The sequence below is a fragment of the Poecilia reticulata genome, linkage group LG16, assembly GCF_000633615.1.
Source record: "Poecilia reticulata strain Guanapo linkage group LG16, Guppy_female_1.0+MT, whole genome shotgun sequence".
NCBI lineage: Eukaryota > Metazoa > Chordata > Actinopteri > Cyprinodontiformes > Poeciliidae > Poecilia > Poecilia reticulata.
The window spans coordinates 7,872,072-7,898,172 of NC_024346.1; the positions used below are offsets into that span (position 1 = coordinate 7,872,072).

A 26,101-nucleotide genomic window follows, 5' to 3' on the forward strand; every position below is an offset into this window, starting at 1 on the left:
TATATATTAGCATTTTTATCTAATCAAAAACACTTGCTGTACATATTATGAATTAACTTGCAAACAGAAAGGCCATTTAATTATCAAGTCCCAAACGAAATGTCAGGAAAATTAAGTCTCCAGATGATAGCCACTATCCTGATCATAGATGCCCGTTTCCTTTGACTGCTCCTTCCTCTGGGCTTTATTCTTCTCCTCTTATTAATCCCCACTAAGCTAACAACTAGTGATGCAGATATATGTGTGACAGAGACTAATTAAACATTCCCTAATAACAGTAGTCCAGGGAGATTCTGGTATTGTAGGCGAAGCATAATTAACCCCTGGTTATGACACAATATTCAAGGCTGCTTTGACTTTAGTTGTGAATACAATGTGATGCTCTTTTGAAATAAAAAGGGTCTTGCTCACAATAATTGGATTGTTCATCTTGTACCATGTTGGTGTTACGAAATCACTGATGGAGAAAAATATGATAAATTCATCTCCCTCCTCATAGAATAGTCTTGAAAGACATCTTTTCTTCTCTGCTTCTTCGATTTGTCCTGATAATAACCAGCAATTTCTTTTGAATTTTACATTCATCAGCTCTCATAATTGTCCTCACTCAGCCACGTGCAATGCCTTGTAAAAGTGTTAATAAACCTTGAAGTATGTCATATTTTGTGATATTACAACCACAAATGTGTGTGTGTGTATATATATATGTATGTGCAATTTATGTGAAATCAAAGTAGTGCATAATTATAAAGTGTAAGTAAAATGTTGTGTGGTTTTCAGCAATCCCCATGCCCACCCTCCAATTGCGGTGGTCCTGCCCCCCTTACAGTTATACCCCTAATTAAAATACAGTGCAATATTGAAAACCTCCATTTGCTGCAATTACAGACACAAATATTTAAATGTATGTTTTTAGCTTTCTGCGTCTATAAACTAAAATGTTTGTCAAATTTTGAATGAGTGTCTGTAAACAGAAATGTTGTAGTCCACAGTCTCTAAAATGGAATTAGGTCTGGAATTTGATTGGGGATTTTTGTTATGCTTTGATGTAAACAATTTAATTGCTGCTTTTGGTGTGTGTTCAGAGTTGTCCTGAAAGAAAATGTTTCATGAAAAACATGAAGACATTTAACCCTTGTGTTTACAAATGGGGTCCAACCAACCCCACACCCGTATCACTTGTATCATTTGCCTCTGTCCTCGTACGCACAAGGGTTAAAGGTTTGAATATATTCACATTTACACATTTGGTGGCTTAAAAATGAGGATGTAGCAATCCAGTTAATATCAAATATACTAATAAGCTAATTAGAAGAAAAGCTATGCGAGAGGAAGGAAGGGTGATCGGGTACAGTGGACCTCCTCCCATTCAAGGTTTAGGACTCGCCTATCCGTGGATTTTCTGTAGAACAAAACTACTAACTATGCACAGAAAATGTGTCTAGTTGCAGATGTTTTCATTGAAAAAATATGCTAAAAATTTTGAAATAAAATGCAGCTTAGAAAGCTGAAATACCTGGATACAATGCTACTTGACAAGTCGTTGGCTGGCGTTTGCAAAACAGACAATTTGAGCACCATTCATTTTCCTTGCCATTCCGTGGTTATATCCCCCAAAGCAGGGAAATGGATGTTAGTTACTGCTATGGTGATAAGACCGCTATGTGCCTTATGGCATCTTAAGATATGTTTGGTGTTTGACTAGGTACTTACAAGCAGTTTAAAAGGGAGTCTCAAGTATTTCTGGATGGGTAGCTATGGTCCCTAATCTTTGTGAATACCAAGTAACAACTATAAAAATCATGTCAGCATAGAGAAAACTGCAAAAAGAGATAGAGAGGGTTATGAAGTACATGTACGTTCATGGAAAAAAGATGTTCTTTAAAGAGTTTCTTGAAGATGGACAAAATATGGAAGACATTTTGCCAAAGCACCGAACAGGCAACCTCTTGTGAGCATAATGAAACGTTATTCTCTCATTCTTGCTCTACACCTCACTCCTTTGTAGTTAGAGTCATACTATGGTTTATTATGGGCACTGTTGAGTTTTCAGTCACTACAAAAAGCCTTCACTGGAACACATTATTGATAGAGCAATTTGGTAAGGACAAAGACAGACAGAGAGGAATCAGAGTGCCCTTTCTTCTGTGGTGCAGCTCTCCGTTTGATTGCTCTGCTTGTCTAAAAGCTTTTTGCTTCCTGATTATGCAACACCAAGATACACAAGTCACCTCAATCAATGCCTCATGCTAACAGCGTCATCACTGTGTACACATTGGTCTGTGCCATGTGCCATGTCAGGTTCCCACTGTCACCAAAGCAAAATAATAGGAGACGTGTTCAGGTTGCATTCACAGATGTATAAAATTGTCCTAGTGTACTAAGAAAATAAATAAGCTCAAGATCCAGTCGAGTGTGATATTTACAGCAACTCGTAGAACTGAAATATGATGTAATAAATGGGTCATAACTGGGAAATTCCCTGACATGAGCCAGTTTTAGGTCATTAATCTGTTAAACTGGAATCAGAAAGAAGCAGAGTGGGTTATTCAGAGGCGTTTGGCTGTCAATATACTCCAGAATATCACTAAATTCACTGGATTATGTTGGGTAAAGGTTTCAAGGCCTCACTTTCCTTTTAGATTTTTTTCAATGAGTCAAAGTCTTCTGCAATATCATAATTGGTTTCTCAAAGTCTTTAATTTCCCTATTTTCTATTTACTTATTTATGTGGGAGGACCTAAATTGTGCTCAACAGTGTGGACACGTTTACTCAAGAAGTTGAAGAAATGCATGTTTTCTTCCAGGTAAGCTCAGATTTTTATCTCAGTGCCTCTGCTCCAATACACTATGTTGCATCAAGGGAAAGTAATAAGTTCACAATTCTTTTCCACTCATTTCCTGTCCAGGCCTTGCACCTGACCATGACAGCTTATTGTGCACTGTGGGCTTAGCAATGTGAACACAAGTTTTATCAAAAAGGTAGACAGGTGCAGGACAAAAGAAAAAGGATTAGACATCGAAAAAAAATCTGCAACGTGTCTGAAAGTCTGTAAGAAATAGAAAGAAAGTCCTGACACGGCATTTGATTGATGCATTACTCTCCACTTAATTCATCTCTATGCCAAGTTTCCTGATAATAGGTTTTATGGAGTCATGTTGTTGTTTTCTGTCTCTCAAGCTGTTTGCAATTGCAGTTCTGCACACAAAGTGTCTGAAGACTTGCCTTTTAAATTGGTTTTGTCTGTTTTGTGTTGACAGAACACTGGTTCGTAACTTTTAGCTTAAAAGCCTTTTTATGTCTGAATGATTTATACGGAAAACAAACCAACCTTTCTATATATAGGTTTGTACTGGACATAAAATAAAACAGCCAAAGTCAAAATAAAAACTTTGAAACACCTTCAGAAAGCCCAATGAGATATATAGTTTAAGGTAAATGAGAGTGAAATACAACATTTGAGTATCTGTTAATGGCTAGAAAAGTTAAATACAGCAGCAGAATCTCGTTATAACAAGAAAGTTTCTTCCTATTGCGAGAAATAAAAAGAATGAGTCATATCTCACTATAATGAGATTTTAATTTCATTAAAACAAAAAAATATGCTGTTCTGTAAAAAAGGAAGAATGTAAAATTGCACTCCATTTCTTTTAGACGACACACAGGCATCCCTCAAGATTATTTTGGTTTTAGTGAGATATAAATCTCATTCTAATGCCAACTGAAACATGTTCTGATGAGTTTTGTATGTCGTTATGAAGATAAAGCTTTCATGTCTTAACGAGATACTGCGCCTGTCTTTATTTCCCAGCTTTGGCGATTAAATGCGTTCATAAATAAGATCACCTTTAGGAGAGAAATTATTTACTTGTACCCAGATAGTTTTTTAATGTTTTTATGTCTTTACAATTTTGACAATTGGATCTGTGTCACTAGATGTCATCGAGAAAACAATACATCATGAATCACAAACTTAAGTTTCCCTAGCATTCTAATCAATACCATAAAACCTGCTGCTGGTGTATTTATTTTACAGAACATGTCTGAGATTTTGCAACAGCTATAAAACACACATTTCATTTAAGACTTTTTCCACATCTTTATCAGGAATGTCAATAAAAGTGCACACATCCGTTGCTGAGGTCACGCAAGCAAGACAGGTTTTAACTTGATTGCAATTTTCAGTATAGATTACAAAATAGACTATGACATAAAATATATAATTTAATGTTTAATGTCTCTCCTTTTTAAAGAGAAGCACAAAAATGATGAAAGACAAAGAACTTGGGTAAAAAAAAAAAAAAACATTTACTTGAAGGGTGTACACTTCTCTCTGGAAGACGTTCAAAGGAACAATATTCTCTGTTTTATTACTCATCGACCACTGCAGGTCTGATAGCGAGCGCTACCAGACCTCCCTTTGCGTCATCATAAACTGAAGATATGTCTCGAACCGGCTGAATTGTTTGCAGTTGAGAGTGTCAACTCATGCCGGTCGCGCCTGGCGAGTCCATTACTTTGATTGCCGTTTGACAATCTGTCTTTATGACAGGCGACTGTGGAGCTTCGGCATCAATGGGAGAGAAACACATCGATCCATCCCCTTGTGACCTCCAGCTGCTTTCAAATCTAGCCTTGCACACAGATGGACATGTTGAGTGCTCCTCGACAGAATCGGGTATTGATTGCGTGGAAGCTAATGGCAGAGTCATATTTTTCTCTGTGCATCTGACTCAACCCTCCTGTCCCCCGTTTCTTCCCTGCTATCTGTTCTTGTGATTCATTAACCTGGCAGCAGATGCGTCTGTTTTGTTTATTTCGACTGAGCTGCCAGTGTTAGCATCTTTCATCCTCTTAATATCTATATTACTGACTACATTTCTGCTATTCCCCCTTTAATCTGATTGTTCTACCCTTTCTAAAAGTGATCAGAATCCTGGCACTTTTTCATATTTTGTCACATTACAGCAACAAAGGTTCATGTGTTTCAATGAGAAGCTCTGTGATAAACTGAAACAAAGCAGTGCACACTACTAAAGCAGAGAAGAAAATGTTTTCCAAAGCTTCCTACAGAGACATATCTCATATTTTGTAGGGCTATCTTTTGGTGTAATTAGTTGCAGAACTTTTGAGTTATGTTTTTTCCACATTTGTACCTCTTCAGTGTTAATTTTTGGTCAGTCTTCTTTGGAATCCCACTGATTCCTTTCCCACTCCCTGCTAAAAGAAGGAATCCCCACTGAATGATGCTGCCGCCAACGTGTTTGCAACAGTGATGATGAGTTCAGGGTGGTAAAATACAGTGTTGGTTTTCTTCCACACATAGCGTTATGCATGTCAACAGGTTCAATTTTGGTCTCCTCTGATAATAGCACCTTTTTTCTGCATGTCTAATGTCTACATGGATTTTGGCAAACTACGTTTTTTCCCCCCCTCAACTTTCGAAAAGAGCCAGATGTGTTAAATACACAAGTCATGGTTTTCTAGTGAGTACATTCTCCAACCTGAGCAATGGATCTATTTAGCTTCTGCATTTACAATGTCAATTTAGATTTATGGTCATGTTGACATATATTTGCACTTAAACCAAACTATTTCAGTTTTAGGGGATATATTTAATTTTTTTTTTTTGTAGAAATCTTAAAGATTGGGATTTGTTTTTGTCTAAACTTGTTCATAACTCACTTCTTAACCAACTTTATGGGTTTCTTAGTGTTTGTGGTTCTATTTGTTCTTTAATGTTCTCCTACTAATGAAATCTTCGCACCACTCACAATACAGATGGCTCCAACATTAAACGACATTGAAGTGGACTCTCTTAATGCGAGACATCTGAAGGCAACTGGCTGCACTGAAGTTTATTTGAGGTATCAGAGCAAACATCGCTGAACCCAAAACTGGCAGAACACAAATACACCGTTTTTATTTTTTTAATTTTTAAACCATATATCATTAGCAGTGCCTTGTGTTGATCTGTCAAGTAAAATCAAATCAAACCATGTTGTAGTTTGTGGTTGTGATGTGACAAAAACAAAGTTAATTACTGTGATACGAAAACCGAATGATTAATTTCTTTCCCCGTTTCTCTAAATGACAAACGGCACCGGCTGATCACACAGACACAAGAATCAGTCTGATGAGGTTATTTTTGTATTCTTTTTTTTTTATTTTGTCGTGCTTTGTTTCTTTCCCCTATAAAGAAATAGTTAGCTATATATATCAACAGTGGCACATGGACTCTAAAATAAACAGGTGTGAAAGACAGGAGAAGAGACAACTAGGCACAGGAGACAAAGAGAGAGAAATACTGGGAAAGAGAGGAAAGGTAAAGAGGAAAAAGAGTGAAAAATGACAGCAAGTTTATTTTTTCTACAGTAAACCCAAAAACAAACCATGGGAAGTGTACATTTCTTTAACATTTACAATTATAATAATAACAACGGCAATAATAATAACAGTAACAACAATCAGAATTGTTCAAATAATAGCAATAATTATTTTAAAAAAAATCAATAAGACCTCTGTTTTTTTCATAAAGACAATTTTTTTTTCATTTTTATATTTTCTTTAAAGATCACTGGACAGTAGTTTGTTCGGTGTTGCACCTCTAAAGGCTAATATTCTGTGTTAGTATAGTTGCTTTATAATGCGTTTCAATAGTAAACAGTTTTCTTAATTCTTAAAAGTTTAATTTAACTCATGTCACTGTTCTTTTTTATACAAACAAAGAATTCAGAGATATGTATACTTGTTCTGTGGACGTGTATGTATCGATGTGTGCATGTAGCTGCATACGCCCGTGTTGTTCTCTTGTTCGCTCCATTTTGACAGCTCCCCTCGTCTTTTTATTGGAACTTTTTAAACCTTTTTATCCTCTTAATGACATTCTAAAATAATTAAGCTTCTCTTTAATGCCTCTGCAAGTCATATTCCTTTCTTCCTCCTTGGGAACGCAGCCCGACGCTAATCCTTTCATTATTACGGGGCCAACAACAGGGGGGAACGATAGAGGGGGGGGGGGGAGACACTGAGAAGAAGAGGGATTGAAAGAGAGAGGAGAGCATGGTAACAGGTGTTGAGAGTCACCTTTTTATTTCACTCTTGAACTGAAAGGAGGGGGGATCACTTTAGGTTTTCTTTTAAAAACTAGCGAAACAACAAGACATTCAGCTTGTTGCCACAGTCCAGATACTTCTCGCAGCTTTGGTAGGGAATTATGGACAAGCTGTGCTCCGTCGATGAGACACGACCGTAATATGAAAAATCTCTGTAATTTACCATCGAGCACAAAGTAGCTTCTGCTCAAGTTTCCCCTCCACCACCTTCCTTCCCCTCCCTCCCTGCGCAGCTCTCCTGCTGTCCCCTTCGGTTAGAGATTGGGCTTTGTGAAATAGATTCTTCTATTCTCCAGGCGGTGAATTACAGCAGTCATCTGCCTCTAATTCCCCTTCCACTTTGGCGGCTGCACAGGCGAGGCAGAGAGGGGCCACTTTTCATTGTGTGGCCCTCTTCCTTCTTGATCTAAATAATTATGGGATCATTTCGCTTTTGCCTACATTCACTTCACTCTGTCGCCGCTCCTTCGCTCTCTCCAGCAGTCCGGGACTTACAGTACTGTATATGGCACAGTCGTTGATGTCTGGCGGGGCCGAGAGGCTCTCCGTCTCTCGGTCTGTCTCTTGGGTTACGCGAGTGTATATGGAGGAGATGGAGTGGAATGGAGTGTGATGGATTGGCTATGTGCAGTACAGTCGCTTTCAGAAGGCTGCCTGTTATGGCGAATTGTGTCGAAGTGTGTGCGCGCGTGTGTGTATTTATATATATATACTGTATATAAGGTTGGAGGCAGGGAGAGGGAGGGGTAAGGGTATGAGGTCAGAAGAGAAGGGATTAACAAAACGAAGGGCTACAGTAGGTACTCCTTCTTGCCCTGGCTGGCGTCGTTCCCGTTGAGAAAGGCCTCCTGCACCTCGCCGTGTTCGTCCAAGCCGCTGGCCTCATGGGTGAGATAGGAGCCTGGATGGGAAGAGCGAGAGAACAGAGGGAGAGAGAAAGAGAGAAGAGGGAGATTGTAGGGGGGTGGTTAGGTGGCAAAGCGTCATGATCATTGCAGCGCCATGCAGCGTTTTCACACCAATCAGCGCTCATATTACCGTGCTCCATACCTACAACTGATTAATCCATTAGTTTACTGATTGTTAGGTCAATACCAGGCAAGGATAGGCTCTCGTGTACGGTATGAGCCTTACGGGGCAGAAAATTAGAGGTGGCGGATGGACGCATGGAGTCAGAGGAGAAGGAGGAAATAGAAAAAAAGAGAATTACAGACAGAGTAAAAGAGGGAGAGAAGAAAAAAAAATGGTAGAAAAGGATGGAGGTAATGTTAAGTGCAGGAGAACAAAATTTTTGCTTGCATCAGCCACAAAACTATTCCAACTTATTTTAAAAACCATAACCCAGGGGGTTTGTTTGGGGTGCCGTTTTTCACACAACACGTTTTAATCTGGTTGCAGGACATATGAAGATGGATATGATTCTGCTGCGGTTGCACCTCCTGTCTACATGCATAAGATTAATAAAATAACTACATAATAACAGCTGTTCTCCTCTGAATTATGTTGCTCAGTTCTGGCATGCTCCATTGCTCCGCACCTTTAGACTCAACACCTTCAAACACAGCAAGGGTCATAACACCTGTTCATGATTGTAAGTCAACAAGTTCTGATTTAAAGTCAAAGCTTTTCAAAACAAAGTATTTATTTCTTGGCAAAGCAACAGGTTAAAAATGACTAACAAGAACAATTTGATTTCATCTCCCTGAGGAAACTATAAAAAGTCTGTTTTGGGAAAAAAAAGCTTTTTTCAAGGGTTTACGAGAAGGCCAAATAACCTGCTTTAAATCCAGGGTTACATCAAGGGCTTTCTGATTTGGTCAAAATGTAATAATGGCCAGAACTGCAGCACATGAAGTGATATAAACACCAAAAATAAAATAAAAAGTTGATGAAATGAATTAAATTTAAGATATAATTGAAGATAATTTAAGTCTGTTTAGGAAAGTTAGGCTCATTTGTCCAAGATCTTAAGTTGAATATGACTATGCAGACATCAGTAAAAAAATTGTTAAAAAAATTATTTTTAGAAAGCTTTTACAACTGTCCATAATTAACAAATTATATAAATAAATCATAATTAATCATAATCATAATAATTAAATATTGAGTTCCATCTATGAAACTGGACAGAATAGGAAGCTCTTTCCATCAAGAGATAGGTTAAAGCTCAAGCAAGTAATAGGAAAAGAAAGTATTTTTATTATTTGTCTAATGTAAAGGTGGCTCATGTCAATCAGAGTCAAAATGAGCCTGATTTTGTAGCACAAGGTCCAAAAATCAACTGTGCTGAGATGCTGTTCCTTGTAAACAGAGTTGAAAAATGGGACAGTGAGAACCAAAAGTCAGATTCAGTGAAAGGAAACAGCCACATCCAGACTGGAGAAAGGAACTGGGTATTCTGGCTAAAGAAGATTTTTAAAAGAAGAATCTGATGTGTTTAAAGGGCTCAGAGAATCAGTGCCCCGGTTTCTTCTTTTTACTTAAAAAAATACTGTTGAGTATTTCTCAAAATCCGGTTAAACCCTTTGTTTAATCTCTAGAGAGGGAGGAGGAACTTTGACCTGTTAAACTTTATAAACTTTCACACCCAGAGACATATCTCTTTTAGGGTTAAATGATATGCTTGATGTTTTATTTGACTAATCATTACAGATTAGTGTGATTACTAATACGTTAACTCCAAATTATATTAGTGAAAAAGCTCCAATAATCATTCAATTTAATCCAAGAGTTAATATTATTGGTTCTTATAGAAGTTATAGTTTTTTTTTCTGCATATACAAAACCTTTTCACTGGACTTCAGCCAAGGGATGTTTCTGCAGTAGTGGCTATGCTAGAAAAGAGAACAAAACCCATGAAGCGTCTCTCATGTGTTTAACTTTTAAGAATAAAAGATGCCCAACTCTTGATTTATGTGTTTTGTTTTGATTCAGGCCTTCTGTTGTTCTGCTATGCCGAATTACTGTTCAAATAAATACTTCACTTTTTCTGTTTTTGGTGAGCAAGAATTACAAATACTATTTCTACTTGCTAAATGCCAGAATAATGAGAGAGATCTTTTTAATGGAGTTGTTTAAAGTAGCCAGTTCAACTTCACTCAGGTTACTATGCATATAAAGAAATTGGAAAGACCCAGATGATGACACATGGGGGCATTTGTCTATTCAAACATGTATACCCAGAGGACAAACCCCATGGGAAAAGTCCACTCATCATCCCATTGAGGACAGAGATGGGGTTTGGTGAAATGTGTGCATATCAAATCTAGAACAAAAGTAGAAGACTGTATGAAGATGCTGTCTGAAGAGGGCGTTTAGAGGGTTATCAACAATGACGTAAGTCCTGGATGGACAAAGCACTGGAAAGCTACTTAGAGTGGAAGAAATCATAATCCAAAAGCAACATAAAAAATCAGACTGCAGTTTGCAAATGCCCCCGGTAACAGAGAACACTGTGAACAGAACAGAGAATGCTAAAGAATGAGTGCAAATGAGTCTTCTACATGGATCGTGGCCACAAGCATGCAGACAAATTAATTACAAACTGCTTAAGGATGACAAATTAAATGTTTTGGAGCGCAATCATAAAGCCCTGATTTCAGTTCCATGGAAAATGTGTTGCAGGGTAGCCTACAAATGTGCCTCTGTTACGTCAGTTCAGTCAGGAGGAATGAGCCAAATATTCCACAAAGCTACTGTGGATCCATGGTGGAAGGACATACAGAACATTTTACACAAGTTGCACAGCTTAAAAGGCAATTACAGCAAATACTAAGGACAAGTACTATATGTAATTTCTTTATATTCTTCTGAGAACGAGAAAGGTTTTCAGAATCTAAAAAAGAAAATTATTATTATTTTGGCATTCAGCAAACAGAAAAGTAAGCTGCACGTTTTTTAACGTCAGGTCTCAACCGAGTATCTGCTAGAAGGAAATTCCTAGACAGTGATTTAGGTTGGAACGGACTTTTTACTGCATCTTCTCCAACAACGCTGTACTCCGCTATCTGGTTTCAACTGAATAAGCAGCTACATGTAACTCAGAGAGGGGCTTGTCTTTGCAAGTTGATGAGGACCTGTTGTGAGAAAAAGGCTGGTGTAATACAGAAGCAACACCAGCAGAAGTTATCTCCCAGCTGAAGAGTCCTTTCAGTCACAAAGTGAGTGACACTCTATTTCTCCTCTCCATAGAGGTTGACTGACACGTTGACAGTCACAATGGACCAAAGACAAAGCTCTAATGGCCTCTGTCTCAACATTGATTGGTCGTAACAGTGCTGTCTCTCTGCTGATTGGCGGTCAAGTCATGGTGGATGTTGACAGACAGCTTGTCTGGCCATTGGGTGAGTTATCCTGTTTGCAGCTAGCTGCACTATTCCTAAATTATTTATTGGCAGCTGCTGAACATAGTGTAACACTTCCAATAATGGGGGCACTTATAAAGATAGGAAACAGTGGGAGGCTTCCTCTGAGTCTTGATGCACTAACATACAGTCATAAAACATCTACGTTACGCCTGTCTTTCCTGTCCCACCCTCTCTTTGGCTTCTCGGGCCAAGACCATTTATTATGGACAGCGCTTTGCCAGAGAGGAGCATCCAATCCATCCCTGTTTCTGTTGACAATTTTAACACGTTAGTTTAAATGATTGTTTACACAGAATATAGATGTACCCAACTACTAGTAAACTTTTAATGGGAAGTTTACCAGAAGCTACAGCTGTAAGGAACCTTGCCAGTAGTAAAAGAATACTGTGTCATATTAGTGTTGTGCATTCGAGATTATGCTCTACCTTTCTGCCGGACAGAGCACCAGATGGTGACGATGAGGACACAGATGACGGTGAAAACCAGAAGGGCCAGAACGCCACCTATCACTGCATACGGTACTGCGCTGTGAGTCTCAACCACTGCGCCGGGGTCTGAAAAAGAACAGAGCAAAAGAGAAAGAAAAAAAAAGAGAAAAACTGTGAATCAGTTCAGTGTTGGGTAATTTAATAGGGACGTATGCAGATAAATGGAAGAAACAGAGGACTCCAGGCAAAGAAACTGAGACAAAGAAATAGATGGATCAAAATGAAAGCAGGACATAAAGGGGAGGACAAAGAAAGCCCGTTAAAACGTTAGCATGGGAGGGGGTACCAGGAGCAAGACGTGAGAAAAGAAAATTCGATATCTCCCACCCAACTTGCATTATCACCCTTCATCACCCCCCACTGCACAGAATGCCAGACAATCTGGATGAGTGAGAAAAAGGAAAAATGAGAAGAGTGAATATAGAAATAAGGTAGTCAGCCTCTACAAAGACTTCTTCCAAGCACCTGTCAGGAGAACAATACAGTTTGAGTGATGGAAACTTTAAGTGTGTTTAGAATCCATGTAGTGCAACCTTCAAAAAAAAAAAAAAAAAAAAAAAAACTCAACCCAGAATGAACTAGAGGAGATAAAAGGCTTGAAAAACCCGTGACCATTTTTAGATAAAAATGAAAACACAAGCATGTAACACTGTAAGTCTAAAAACACCTTATAGTAACTTCAGAAACTGCTTCAAAGTAAAACACAGTTCAATAAAGAAAAAGAGAAGAAAGTTTGAACGCCGTCAGTGTGTTGCAGTCTTTATCACTCAGTGTTATCAGAAGAACGCAGTGCAATTAATGGGTGGGAGTACTGGTTATCTCAGATAAAAGAGTAAAATAATTACCTTTAATTTCTAAATTAGCCCATTGTTTTGTCACATACGCACGTTTGTGATGTGAAAAAATATTTTCTCCCCTGTCCAATTTAAACAGATTTTACTCTTTTTTTGTCACACTTTAAAGTTTCTGTAGCAAACTGTTCCATAACAGGTTTGACTAGGATTTACAGAAGCCTCGGGAAAGAACTCTAACTCCAGACTGATCGACATCAGTCAGTTTATTTTTCATCTCATCATTACATCAGTGTATGATTTATGTGATTTGTTTGTTGTGCAGATCAGGCAGTTATCTGGCCTGGTTGGGGAAACTAAACAAAATAATGTGGTTGATTATTCACAACATAGCAATTTAGGTAAACATACTCGTACACAGGTTGGTTTGGATGTTTTCTGTAACTGGCTCTTGATTTTGAACGTTAATTTTGAATTCATATTATGTTCAAATCACACATTTTGTCTTCAGCCAGAAGCAAACCAGCTGGATTCAGACACAAAAGAGAATAAACTACATCTTGCATATGTTTTTTCACTTCCAGTAGGTTCCCTGCATTATTTGCAATAAACTCCATTTTTGATGGGTTAAAATCAATCAGGACACCAGAGTTAGCCTCATAGAACGGGGAGAGGCTTTTCAGTCATCTCTATGGAAAAGATAACAGGTAAGAACTTGCAGTTAATGGGCTGTAACATTCAATTAGTCCTCTGAAGGAAAGTCGAGCCCTGAGATATTGGGATGATCAGGACTCGTTAGCTAAATAAGGAACCTGCGGCTAAATTGTTAGTTTCGCTTAATATACTTGTGTGGACTGCACAGCTTCAACAACAACGACTGTGCGGCAACAACAAAAGCAGCATGCATAAAGGAAAAAAAAAAGAAGCTTAAGATTGCATTCGAGATGAAATATACATGTCCGTGGAGTCCGGACAGCTGAGGCGCTGACAATAACAAAAACCTTTTGATGTGTTGCTGGGGAGCCCAACAGAAGGCAAGGCAGTTATTGATTCAGGATCCTTAGACTTCCATTGGACAGAATTAAAACATGAATCATTAATAAAGTGCTAACACGCAGATCAAAAGGAGAAGGAGAGATTGATGGAGGAGAAAAATGAAGAAAAGAAAGCTCATTCTTGTATATGTATTCCTTGGGCTCTCCCAAGGCGCTGTAATAAACTGATTAAGTGCATGATCACGTATTGACAGATGCGTGTATTATCAAAATGAATGCATCTGCAGCAACATGACGCATGGGATTCAAATGCATTAAGACAGAGCAGTTGGCCAAAGCAATATTTCACAGGAGCAGAAAGAACCAAGCACTAAAGTGCACCTCATTCCCCCCATGCCAACCTGTTCTTAATCTGCTGCAGCCCAGAGCTCCACAGGAAATGACTGACGTTATTGAAAATCGTGCTGTTTCTCCGAGGAGCCCCATGGAAGATGCACCAACGTTGACTAAACATCCGCCAAAGTGTTCTTTCTTTACAGCTTTTCTTAAGACGTTTTTTTTTTCTTTTGTTTTTTACTGCATCTCCTCGCATGCCGCAGGTGAACATCCTCCACCTGCCACAGAAGATGACAGAGGCAAAAAGAGAGAACAAGAGGGTTGATCCTGCTCCCTGTGCCTCGTCTCTCCTTTTAAGTAACAGAGCAGACAGATAAGCTGAAGATGTGGAAAAAAAGAAAGAGGAGATTACAGCGAGCATGTCTTTGTGGAAGAGCATTTATGAGATAAGTAGATCCTTTAGATGGAAAGAATTGAAAACCGGTGGAGATTTTGAAGTTACGCATTTAGGATACTAAAGTGATGGCGGGGTGGGTTTCTTAGACCTGCTGTGCTGCACTTTTCTGGCAAAATGTGATCAAAAAGACCACCTGGATCCCCACTTTCACACCCCTGCTTTTCACTCTGCACGTTTGTGTGTGTTTATGCGTGTACGTGCGTGTGTGCAGATAAATATATTGCTCTAGTCCTCTGGAGGCCTATGTCAGTCTCTAAGCTCTTCACGCAGATTCATTAACAGTACCCACCAAGCGGCAGAAAAACCAGCCGAACATCACAGACTCGCAAACACAAACGCTGACTGGGCGATGTGTTTGTTAGCAGGGAGGCATCAAACAGCCGGCGATAAGGAACCAGAGAAGGTGATCGCTGCGCGTGGCGCATATCTGAGCTTACAGAGGCACACGTACTAATGCAAATAGAGGGTCGAGGAAGGTCGAGGCAAAAAAGAAAAAATGTGTGCGTGTGTGGAGGCAGATGCAAGTGTGGGAAGAGGCCACCGGAGAGCGGCGAAATTGGTGGCGAGGAGGGCGGCACCAGAAGCTGAGCAGGAGACGACAAAGAGAGAGACGGAGGGCAAGAGAAGCCGTAACCTGCAAGAGACGGGTCACGAGAATAATGGAGGAGGCTGGGGCCACAACAGCATTATCCCTACTTCTGTATTTTTTTGCCATTTTAATCTGCATGCAGAGAGCAGCGTTACTCATGTCTCCATTATCACTGAAAATACTTTGTTAATAAGAAATGACTTTGGACTTTCAAGGAGTCCGTTTGGTAAAATTGATTTATACTTTCATTCTCCCCACCACGGAGCAGTAATGGCAACAATATACGCGCTCACACATGGAGTGTTAAATGTGCCAGCAAACAAATTACACCATGAATTCAGTTAATTAGACTTCGAGTGAGCGAATTTCAAAATTAAAAGCACAGTGCCAAGATGGTCACAGCTAACAGAATTATGTGAGCGATGAATTGGAGGAAGTAATTTTAGCTAAGTAGCCACAACCAGTTTTTTTTTTTAAATAAAACGGTTTGCTCTTGAAAACACAAATAAACACAAGAATTAAAGAACTGCAACTTCTTGAAGTATAAACTGGAGTACTGAATGGATATTGCAACACGGAAGAAGGCAACAGTTTTGAATCATATTTGTTTTCAAACATTGATTTTCTGTTGATGATGTTAAATGCCAAATCATCTTAGCCTTTTTACTGAAAAACTTTGCAGTGCCTAGCCAATATATTCATGCCGCTTTAACTTTTTCACTATTCCAATACAAAGTCATGCATAATTTGGAAGTGGAGGGAAAAATTATTAAAGCCTTTCAATATTTTTATGGGTACAATTCTATAAGTTGTGTCATGCATTTGTTTTCAGCCAATACCGTTTTTGCAGTAACAGAAACAAGACTTTCAGAGTGTTTGCCAGGTTTCTACAATTGATCTATTCTTTTCTTAATAACTCAAGCTCAGTCAGATTAATGGACGGCCATTTCAAATGCTCATCGGAGATCATTTGAACAAACATCTTTACAGGACAGTCGTATCCATATTGTAATTAAATTAAACACAGCAAATACATTATTTAGGGTTATCAGAGAAAAAAGGAGCTTAATATAAATGCCTGATATATTTACAAATGGTGTGTAAATAAAAAAAAACATAATTTTCCTTGCACTTGTCAATTATGCAGTACTTTCTGTTTGTCTATCATAAAATTCCACTAAAATGCTCACGTTTTTTGGAACCAAGGTATGAATACTTTTCAAAGGAATAATAAGTTCGATAAATCAATTTGGTTCGTCACAGTCTTTCATTAATTAAGGAGCTAAACCAGAGCATTACATATTACGTTGCAATATATACATGTTATTTAACCTTTGCATCATTATCAAGTTTTTGTTGATAAAAAACCCCCCCATAATATTAATACATGAATTTGATCTTCTTGCAGGTTACAGCATTCTCTTTGCAATCTTGCTTTGAGGGTAGCAGAGGTGGGAGGAGAAAGTGTGTGTGCATGGTTTACCTTCTGGGTCCAGTAAGCGGCTTTCTGGCTCGAGGAGAGAGGTGGTGGGAGGGGTGGTAGTAGGTTTTGTGGTAGTAGGTTGGGTGGGTGGAGTGGTAGGGGCCATGGTAGTGACTGACACATTTTCTACAGACAGACAGGGAATGGAATGGCACAGACGCACACAAACACTATTATCTACGGCATGCAGGGAAACTACAAAACACAGACATAGGTTCTACATTTACACAGCACATAATACATGGCAGGCGATTTGCTGAATGTAAATATTAATTGAGTTAAGGGGTGATCTTCTGTCAGTTTTGGGAGACAGACAAAATTACAGATGAACAAGCAACATCAGAGACATGTACAGAATATAAAGCAGATTCCCAAAACCTGAACATCTTTTATGCAACGTTTTTTTTCTCCAGTAAAACCCAAATGAAACTGTTGTGATAAGTGGTCAAAACCTTAAAAGCCTTGTTGATAAACCTTGTGATCGATTTCAGGATTCAGCTTTCGTATGAATCTTATTAATATACCAAATATTGTCCGGGCATATTTGCCCACTCTGCCTTGAAAAAATTTGTAAAAATCAATCAAATTGTGAGGACAGCCTCTTGGACCAGCTCCTCTCCTGTCTCATCAATTTGGAAAAAAAAAAAAACCCATCCAGTTTTTGTAATGCGGCTGCTGTCTCATATTATCTTCAATTATTTATGACTGGCATCGCTGTACCATGATAAATAAATAATCCTGGGCATTTTTGTGCCCTTCTCTTGACTGGTAGCTCTGTACAGTTAGCTCGTTTTCATCCTTAACCTTTTTAACCTCTCTGAAAAGCTTTGTTAAACGATGCAAATGAGTAATTGTCAGGAAAGTCCTCATGGGGCAGCAAAACATTACTTCAGGATAATTAGATTTACTGTAATTGATCGCAGGTCTGATCTCAGGAGGACTGAATAAAAGTTTTGGAATGATTTATAAGGGTCTTGTTTTTCTTCTTGCACCACAGAAACTTGGTGATTTACCAGAGGCATGTATACCTTTGACTTTCACTGTATAACTAATAAAGTCACTCTAAAATAAGATTATGAATTGCAAAGAAGTTTTCTTTTTCATTTCCTAAGCTGCAACAAAACAAAGTTTGCTGTATTTCAGGGAAGAAATAATCTTTTTACAGCTTTGCAGGGCAGTCAAGTGGAACCCCCTTTGAAAAGGTGTCAGCTCTGGCTTTTCAACGTTTTGGGTCACAACAGAGAGGCATTTTAAAGATTTCTGAATTTTCATTCACTTTGAAATAAATCCAAGTCACAACTACAGAGATCTAACCTCAGTAAGTACGATGGCACTATTACCATGTTTCAATGCAAGCATGGTGTTCTTTTGATGATGTGCCATGTTGTGTCAAACAAAGAGAGTTTTGGTCCAAAATATCAAGCTTTGTTACTTCGCACCATCCAGCTGATATATGGGGAATACACCAGATCGATTCCTGTCAGTTTTTACTCTCTCTGAGTATTTTCCATGCCCTTTTGTCAAATCAGTGCCTTATCCAGCTCTTGTAAAGCCACTGTTATCCCACTTCCTCCAATTAATGAGATACAATCACGTGAATTTACAAAGTGATGCAGAATTCTCCGTCTAAAATAGTACAATTCTTAAACGTGATTAATCCCTTCAACTATCTGAATGGGTTCAAAGCAGAAGTTTACAATAGAAAAGACGAGCTTTAAAAGGTTGATGAAAATCTACCTGGCAGACTGGTATTCATCTTCAAGTCAATTGGAGTAAATCAGGAATGAATTTGTGACCAATGACACATTTTCCAAGCTTCGGTGGAAGCAGTGAAAGTCTGACAGATGCACACTCGTTGGAGCAGCGCCATGCGGGGGAACTGTCTCATTTGATGCTGAACAATAGCTTGGATCCTGACACCATCCTCCAAATCAATGGTAAAAACACAATGGCAAATGGAGAGGTAGAAAGAGACAAGTTCATATTGCTGTTAAACGAAAAATAATGGCTGACAAGAAGTACGAGGGAACTGAATAGGTAGGTGAGTGTGTGTTCGTGTTTATGAGCGCACGGTTCTCGGCACTTTTGAAGTCAGAAAAATCTGTCTTCATCAAAGTAACTTGAAAACTAACTGCAACGTGCGAAGCAGAGCTTGTTTTCAAAGGTTTTGGCTCTCACACATGCACGGTCATTCATGCTAGATGAGCACATATGCTTACACAACAATGCGTAATTGCTTCCCCCCCCCCAACATACACACACAGAGATGCTGCCCTTTCTGCTCAGAAGTAATTTATTGGTAAGTATTCCTCTGTCTCTTCTCCCTATTTCTCCCACTGGCCCTGAGATCATCAATCTCTTTTTGCACTCTTCTTATGTCAGCACTATACTTCCCTGCCTCCTGCTTTGTTTTTTCTCCTTACTTCAAGGCATGCCTGCATCTTTCTCCCTTTGAAATAAGTGTGTGATGCATTCTATAAAAAGACTAAGCAAAAGAGTGTAGGAAAAAAAAAATCTATTTAAAGAGAAATTACCAAACTCCATCCACAGAGCTGTGGAAAAGTCTGGCTTCTTTTTCTTCTGTTTTGTCAAACTACATTATGTTTTGTATTACCAAAATGTATCAACAAAAAAAGCATAACCCGAGTAAACACAGAAATCAGTATTTAAATGAATGAATTGAGCAAAAACACTCAATGCAGCAGTAAAATAATGAAAGGCAAACCGGGACATTCACCTTTGAGTGGCTCCAAAAGGAAGAAAATATATACAGTTAAGGTTTTGGAGTGATCTAGTAGATGTTTACTTAAATCCGAATGAAACAGCGGCAGGAGCTTAAACACAATGTTTATGGTTGAACATCCTCCAGTCTGGCTGAATTACAACAAAAACCTATGGCTAATTATTGCAAATTCTTGATGTTGCAAAGGGAGGAACAAGTCATTTTTACCTTCTTAAAGTATAATTTAAGCTCCTTTTTTAAATTTAAGTAATATTTGTCTGGTATTAAGATTTGTTTGATGATTTAAAATGTTTACAAAAAAAAATAAGCGAAAACAGAAGAAATTTCTGAAGAAGCCAAAGCTTTGTTTGGCACCGTAAGCCTCAATGCGGAGCCAAAGTGCTCCATGTTTCTGTGTGCCTTGAGCCTTTGGGATGAATATTATAATAGCTGGGATCGCTGCTCTAATTAACTGCAAAATGATTAATGTCTTACCTTAATTTACTCACTTTGTTTAACTTTTTCTTGTGTTTTTTTTTCTCTACAATCTAATACTTCCTCTTTGTTCTTCCCAATCAGCCGTAACCTAGCCCCTCATTTGCACCCCATGCTTTCGCTAGACTTCATTTGGCCGCCTCATCTGGCTTCTCTAGTTTCTTTCCTCCGTGGCTACATTCCCTCGCCGCCGCTCTTCAGCTTAATTAAGGAGAATGCCGTACAGCTGTCGTTCTCTTGGCCGATAGCATCCCTTTTTTTCCCCCTCCACATCATATTGTTATTCATTAACACTATACGCCTGCCAATCAGACACGCAGCCCACGTTATTTCCAGGGATGGGTGAGGCAGCACTTGCGATAATGACGTTGCTGCTTGTATCTCATTCTTGCAGTGGTGCGCCTGAGGAGACTGCATCACCAGCATGGATTCTTTCATGTTCAGCTTTCATGATTATAAGGGCCTTGCCCGGAGCGGTTTTTGTCTATCCAGTTGTCTATCAGTGAGCTGAGTGTTAGATATTGGTGGAAGGTCCATGGCTGAGGGCAAGGAGGCCAACGCTGTTCAACTGAAGGCTCATTCAAAATTTACTGTGCGGTCAGGTGCATAGTCATGTGTGGAAGGAGGCAGAGCTGGAGACAAACCTGTCTCTGAGTTATCTCAGAGTCTGGCTCCGTCTGTCACTAGCCTCCAACCTTTTTGGTCTCTCCTCTCATTCTGTGCACTTTTAAAAGTCTCACTTCATTAAACGTAGGTCTGTGTTTTTTTTTCTTTTTATTCCGATCATCTTGACAGCTCATTACAACAGTCAAGAAGACACCGACTAATCCCTGTTCACCTCTCTATCAACGCTACCTGTCCTTTTCATCTTCCTGTCATCCCATTCTGTTTTCAAAGAATCTTAGAAGAAAATTATTAGTCCTCCAGTTCTCTCTGTTCCCTTCTCCCTGCTGGTTTTCAGATGTCTATCCATGTATGTAAGCGTACTTTTTATGTAAAAGATTCCTATCGTTCTCTCTCAGTCTGTCTTCATGCATTTCTCCAATGGTCTGCAATTCAATCCTAATTGGTTTTACTGGCTTGGCAATTCATCTCAGGGCTGCAGCTCAGTTAAATTACGTAAGGCGACCCTGTGGACCTTAGCAGGATTGTGGACTTTTATCTACAGTGTTCTGCAAAAAAGTAATACGTCTTGGACTTTTTCACCTCATGTCATATTACAACCACAAACTTCAATATATTTTATCGGGACTTCATGGGCTAGACCAACACAAAGTAATACATAAAGTGGGAGAAAATTGAAATGTGCTTACGAGTAAAAATCTGAAAAACTTGCAGTATGTTTGAATTCAGTCCAATTTCTTCTTATTCCCCTGAATAAAACTCAGCCTAACCAGATGATCTCTAAACTTTTCGACAACATCAGTGAACACACCAGATATGCCAGGACTAAAGTTGTGAAGCATTTTCAAACAGGGTTAAGTAACAAAATCCAAAGATTTGGGCATCTCACCAGGAATCATTCATATTCTGATAATGTAAAAAAGTTTGGCAACAGCTGCAAGGTACCAGGACAAGACTGTACGCTGACAGGCCAGACTAGGAGAACATTAATCAAAGAAGCAGCCAAGATAACGCCGGCCAGGCTGCACAGCTCAGATGGAAGAATCTGTTGTCAGTTTGGCACAAGCAAAGTAGGGGACAGAACAACATGTGCAAGAAAAAAGAAAAGTGTTTGGCCTATGTGCAAATCCCCTCCTGAAAGGAATACCAACACGCTACACACAACCTCCAAGGGGCAGCATCGTGCTGTGGGGATGCTTTTCATCAGCAGGGACAGGGAAAATGGGATGGAGCGAATAATGGCTGGAAAACACTTGAAATCGGAGTAGAGATAAGGCCAGTAAACATACAGCCGGAGCTGAAACGGTTTAAATCAAAGCATATTCATGTGCTAAAATGATTGAGTCAAAGTCCAGATTGATATCCAACTAAGAAATTAAAATTCACAGATGCTCTCCAGGTAATCAAACCGAGTCTGAGCAAGGGGATGCTGCATATGTATTGTGAGGATTCAATGCTACCACACATCATCATCTTCCTAAAATAATGGTCTAAGTCATTTTTGGCCTAAAAGGATTGAATTTTTTTGCCTGAATCATCTTTTGACAAAAAAGAGATGGTGTTTTTATTCTTTTCCAAAATCATTTTTGGCAGAAAAATGACTTGGGCCTTTATTCTGGGAAGGTGGTGATACGGCACTTTTTTTTAAAAATAATATCCCTTTCACTTCATTCCTATTCTCTACTTTCTGTTCATGTATTACAAATCTATCCAAATAAACAGTTTGTGGTTTTAAGGTGTGAATACAACTGGAAGGCAACATATTCACTTGAAAAATTCAGTTTATCACTTCACAATGGCAGCAAAGGAATGAAACAACCAACAAAAGAAAAATGCAATATTTTTTTTCCCCAGGAGAGTTTCTACCTTCACAAGCATCAAGTTGGTCTCCCTTCATAAAGAGACCAACACACCTGCATCAACTGACTTTTACCTGAGTTTTTGGTGGAAAATAACTCTCTATGCGAGCCATTTGTTTTTTATTTTGAACCTCTTTATTTTCCGCTGACTCATTTCATATCTTCCAGCGCTCCCTCTTTGCGTTCACCTCCTTCCCCAGTGCACTGTGGGATTCCCTCTGGGAAGACCGGGAGCCAAGCGAACTGACATTTAGTTTATCTGACAAGCCAAGCTACTGAATTCTAACCTGCCTTCGACCTCCATCGTCCTTCCTCTATAACTTTCACTCTTTTCTTTGCTCTCTTCATCACTTTGTGCCTCGCTCACTATTCCCATCATCCGCTCTTTCCCAACTCCTCACACCTCAACGCTTATGCTTCACCCTCTCGCATAAAGAAACTGAAGTGCAGATGGACATATAATAGGGGGCAAATGGGTGGCAAGGTGAGAAACAGTGGTGGTTTTGGAGAAGTGAGGAGAGAAGGAGGAGGTTGAACAGGAGGTGCAAAAGAGGTGAGAACAGTGAGTAGAGCATAAAGGAGGCTAGATATTGAGGAAAAACATATGGAGAGCTTGAGCGTGTGCAGTGAAGCAGACAGGAGAGAGAGAACGGTTGTAGAAGAAAGACTGAAAAAAAAATCAACATAAAAAGCTTTATCTTTTTTTCTGACAACAATAATTAAGAATAAGGGAAGATTTTTGCCATAAAGAGTGATATTCACAATTTAAAAGAAATAATAATAATAAAAAAAAAAAAACACATGAATCTAACAACGTGGGTGTTGAAGGTGAAAAAAAGAGAGCACACTCTGGGTAGGTGCTGGAGTTATGAATCATCTTAACATATTTTACAGCACAGAACGATATTTATTTTCCATATTGACTGATGAGCTTCATTTAATTCCCAGAGGCATTTCTCTAACACCTTATTAAATCATCCATGGTGGATTATTTGCACTGACAGAGATGTATAGCTTATGCAACACTCCAGTTTTATAGAGCATTTCAAAAGACACACACACACACACATACATCTCTGGAAACTTTAAAAGCTGAATGTAAAGAGGGATCATATCGTATTTCAAAAGAAAGAATTAACACCATGTTTGCCTCATTATCCACTGTGACATTTGTTCAAAACGTAAGAGCAGTGTTTAATATAATGACGTGCGGCAACAGCCCTGATCTCTTTCAGATAGAGGTTTGAAGTGAAACAATCTGCTCGCTCAGTGAGTTCATACTTTTTGCTAAGAACAGTAACACCACTGCTGATACAAAGCGACAGCGTGCGGGTTTAAGAAGCTGATTGCTGTAAAGCTGCTGTGCACAGAGAAGCTGAGTTTGTTTTAAAGCGGGTGTCTGTGCTCATTTTTAAAACAAATGCAGATCTCTAGCATAACATAAATTATTAAGAATTAGTCCAGTGCTGTAAAAATGTATCTGTATATTTATTTTCTCAGTTTTTAATCACACTGGCATGTTATACATCATCTAACTCGTTTTATTACAAGACAAAGATAACCTGAGTAAATATAAAAACTGCTTTCAAATGGAAGCATACAGCAAGAAGATCCTGCTTTCAAATCTGCAATTTGTCTTTTTGCATGTTTTCCCTATACATACACAAGTTCTTGCCATGTACTCCAGATTCCTCTCATAGTCCATAAACAGGCTATAGCTAATTGGTTATGCTAAACTGGCCGTAGGTATGAGTGTGAGCGTGTGTGTGTGTGTGTGTGTGTGTGTGTGTGCGTGTGCATGGTTATTAGTCTTGAATGTCCCTGTGTTCCCCCCTGATGGACTGGAAAATAGATTGTTTTCAAATGATTATTTCATTTATTAAGAGAAGAAAGTTCACAAATTGAACCACGTCTTATGTGCAAAAGTGAAAGCCCCCAACCTAATATTTAGTTATGCCACCCATAAATGGTAATGAATCATTTGCATTGTGGAGGAATTTTTGTGGAATTGTTTGTGAAGAGTGAAAGAACTTTGACCAAACCATTGTGCAGCCTTTATTTTTTTATTATTATTATTATTATTATTATTATTATTATTATTATTATTATTATTATTATTATTATTATTATTATTTTAGAGCAGTTCAGTAGATTTTCTAGCATGCTTTCATCATAGTCCTACTGCATAATCTATGTGTGGTTGAGTTCAAGATTATGAATTTATAGCCAGACAATCTCCTTTTGCATTAGATCAAAATTTAACTCTCTATTAGCAATTGCAAGATTTCCAGGTCCTACAGCAGAAAAATTGTGTAGATTAGAGCATAATGTTTAGTTTTTTGGGTGGGGGAGTAACATTTTTGCTAGGGTCAAGTATGTTGGGATCATTTTTCTTCTCCTAATAAATTAAATAATTATTAGGTTGTCTTTGTTTCTGCTTAAAACTGATCATCAAAAGTGTGACAAAAAAAGCCAGAATAGCAAAAATCTTTAAATGGAATACTATTTCATCATACACTAATAGGATAGACCACAGAGACAAGAAGACAAAATCTTGAAAGACAAGAAATCAGAAGAAAATGTTTCTCCAGATACATTTGTAGACGTCAAAGACTTAAATATCCAAGCCCCTAAGAAGCGCATAGAGAAAGAAAAACAAGAAGCTAGTGGGTGGGGATATCACTTTTATCTTGCCACTGCTGCCACCCTAAAAAACTGTAATTATTAGTGTCACTGAAAGCGTGTACAATGGCATACAGGGCATCGACGTGTGAGAGAAAAGTGGTGTTAGTGTTACGGGTGTTGAGGGGTTGCTAACTAAAAGCAGCTCAAAATTGTTCCATAATACATCTCTGTTCTCTACATTCACCCTTTCTGCTTCTGATCTCCAAATCAGGTGCTAAGCGCAATGACAGGAGTCTCCACCAGGGGCTGGGGAGCTTGGATCAAAAAGTAGCAAGCCCTGCTGAGTGACAGTAACGTTGGTGTAATTAGGCCAACTCAAAACCAAGCCAGAAACCGGCCACTAATGATGAGCTCACTCTGCAGTTTATCCTCATTGGTGTCCTCACATAAACAAAATCCTGTGTTGTCCTTACACCACTGAAAGTTTAGTCAGTCGTTTCGTGCGGCACTGACACATTACCATTCATCAAAACCTCGCTATTTCAGATGCAACTCAAGCTCCGACAGAAAGTTGGCCAATTTGTCGCAACTGCTGACAAACAGAGGTGTGAGATTTTCCTGAGGTCTGTGTTATCATTTCCACTGAGCCATGATGCCATGCAACCATACTGGGTTAGCTATCAATGAAGCTAGAAAATACCATCAAATTATAAAGTCAGAAAGCCTACACATCTTGAAAGTATGAAACAATTTAAAATCAGGCTTTTTTCATTTTTTTGCAGCTAGTTAAGTAATTTTAAAATTCATTCTTCACATAAGACATTTTTGAATCACAACTTTTAAAACCAAAAACATGCTGTCATATGTGGATGATGACAGTATTTGAGACTACCATTGCCTTTGACTGTCTACAGAGAAGCGATAGTTTATTTGATAAAAAAAAGACACAATTTTATCAGGAATATGTTAAAATTCCTGAGTGGATGTGCGGCTGTTTATTATCCACACAGCTACAAAGGTCATCTATGCAGGAATTGTAGGTGAACTCAGTGGAAGAAGAGATTTTTATGCACCAGCCCAACACTCTCTCTCTGTGGGAAACACTTTTTGTTCCAGGATTATAAAACAATCAGATTTTGCATTTAAAACATAGG

The 26,101-nt window shown here is 38.7% G+C and overlaps 1 protein-coding gene across 4 annotated transcripts in view; it reads right to left on the minus strand.

The window, feature by feature from the left end:
- Window positions 1-6,143: 6,143 nt before the first annotated feature.
- Window positions 6,144-26,101, minus strand: part of cadm4 (cell adhesion molecule 4) — a 226,755-nt gene continuing 206,797 nt past the window's right edge. For 2 of the 4 annotated variants that reach the window (XM_008431150.2, XM_008431152.2), the window contains exons 7-9: window positions 16,623-16,748; window positions 11,909-12,037; window positions 6,144-8,017 (exon numbers count right to left, since the gene is read on the minus strand). In XM_008431150.2, the coding sequence (XP_008429372.1) occupies window positions 7,908-8,017; window positions 11,909-12,037; window positions 16,623-16,748 (365 nt within the window). In that variant the 3' untranslated portion in view covers window positions 6,144-7,907. Of the gene's footprint in view, window positions 8,018-8,166; window positions 8,246-11,908; window positions 12,038-16,622; window positions 16,749-26,101 lie in introns of all 4 variants that reach the window. The other 2 variants (XM_008431153.2, XM_008431154.2) reach the window with 2 other exon arrangements.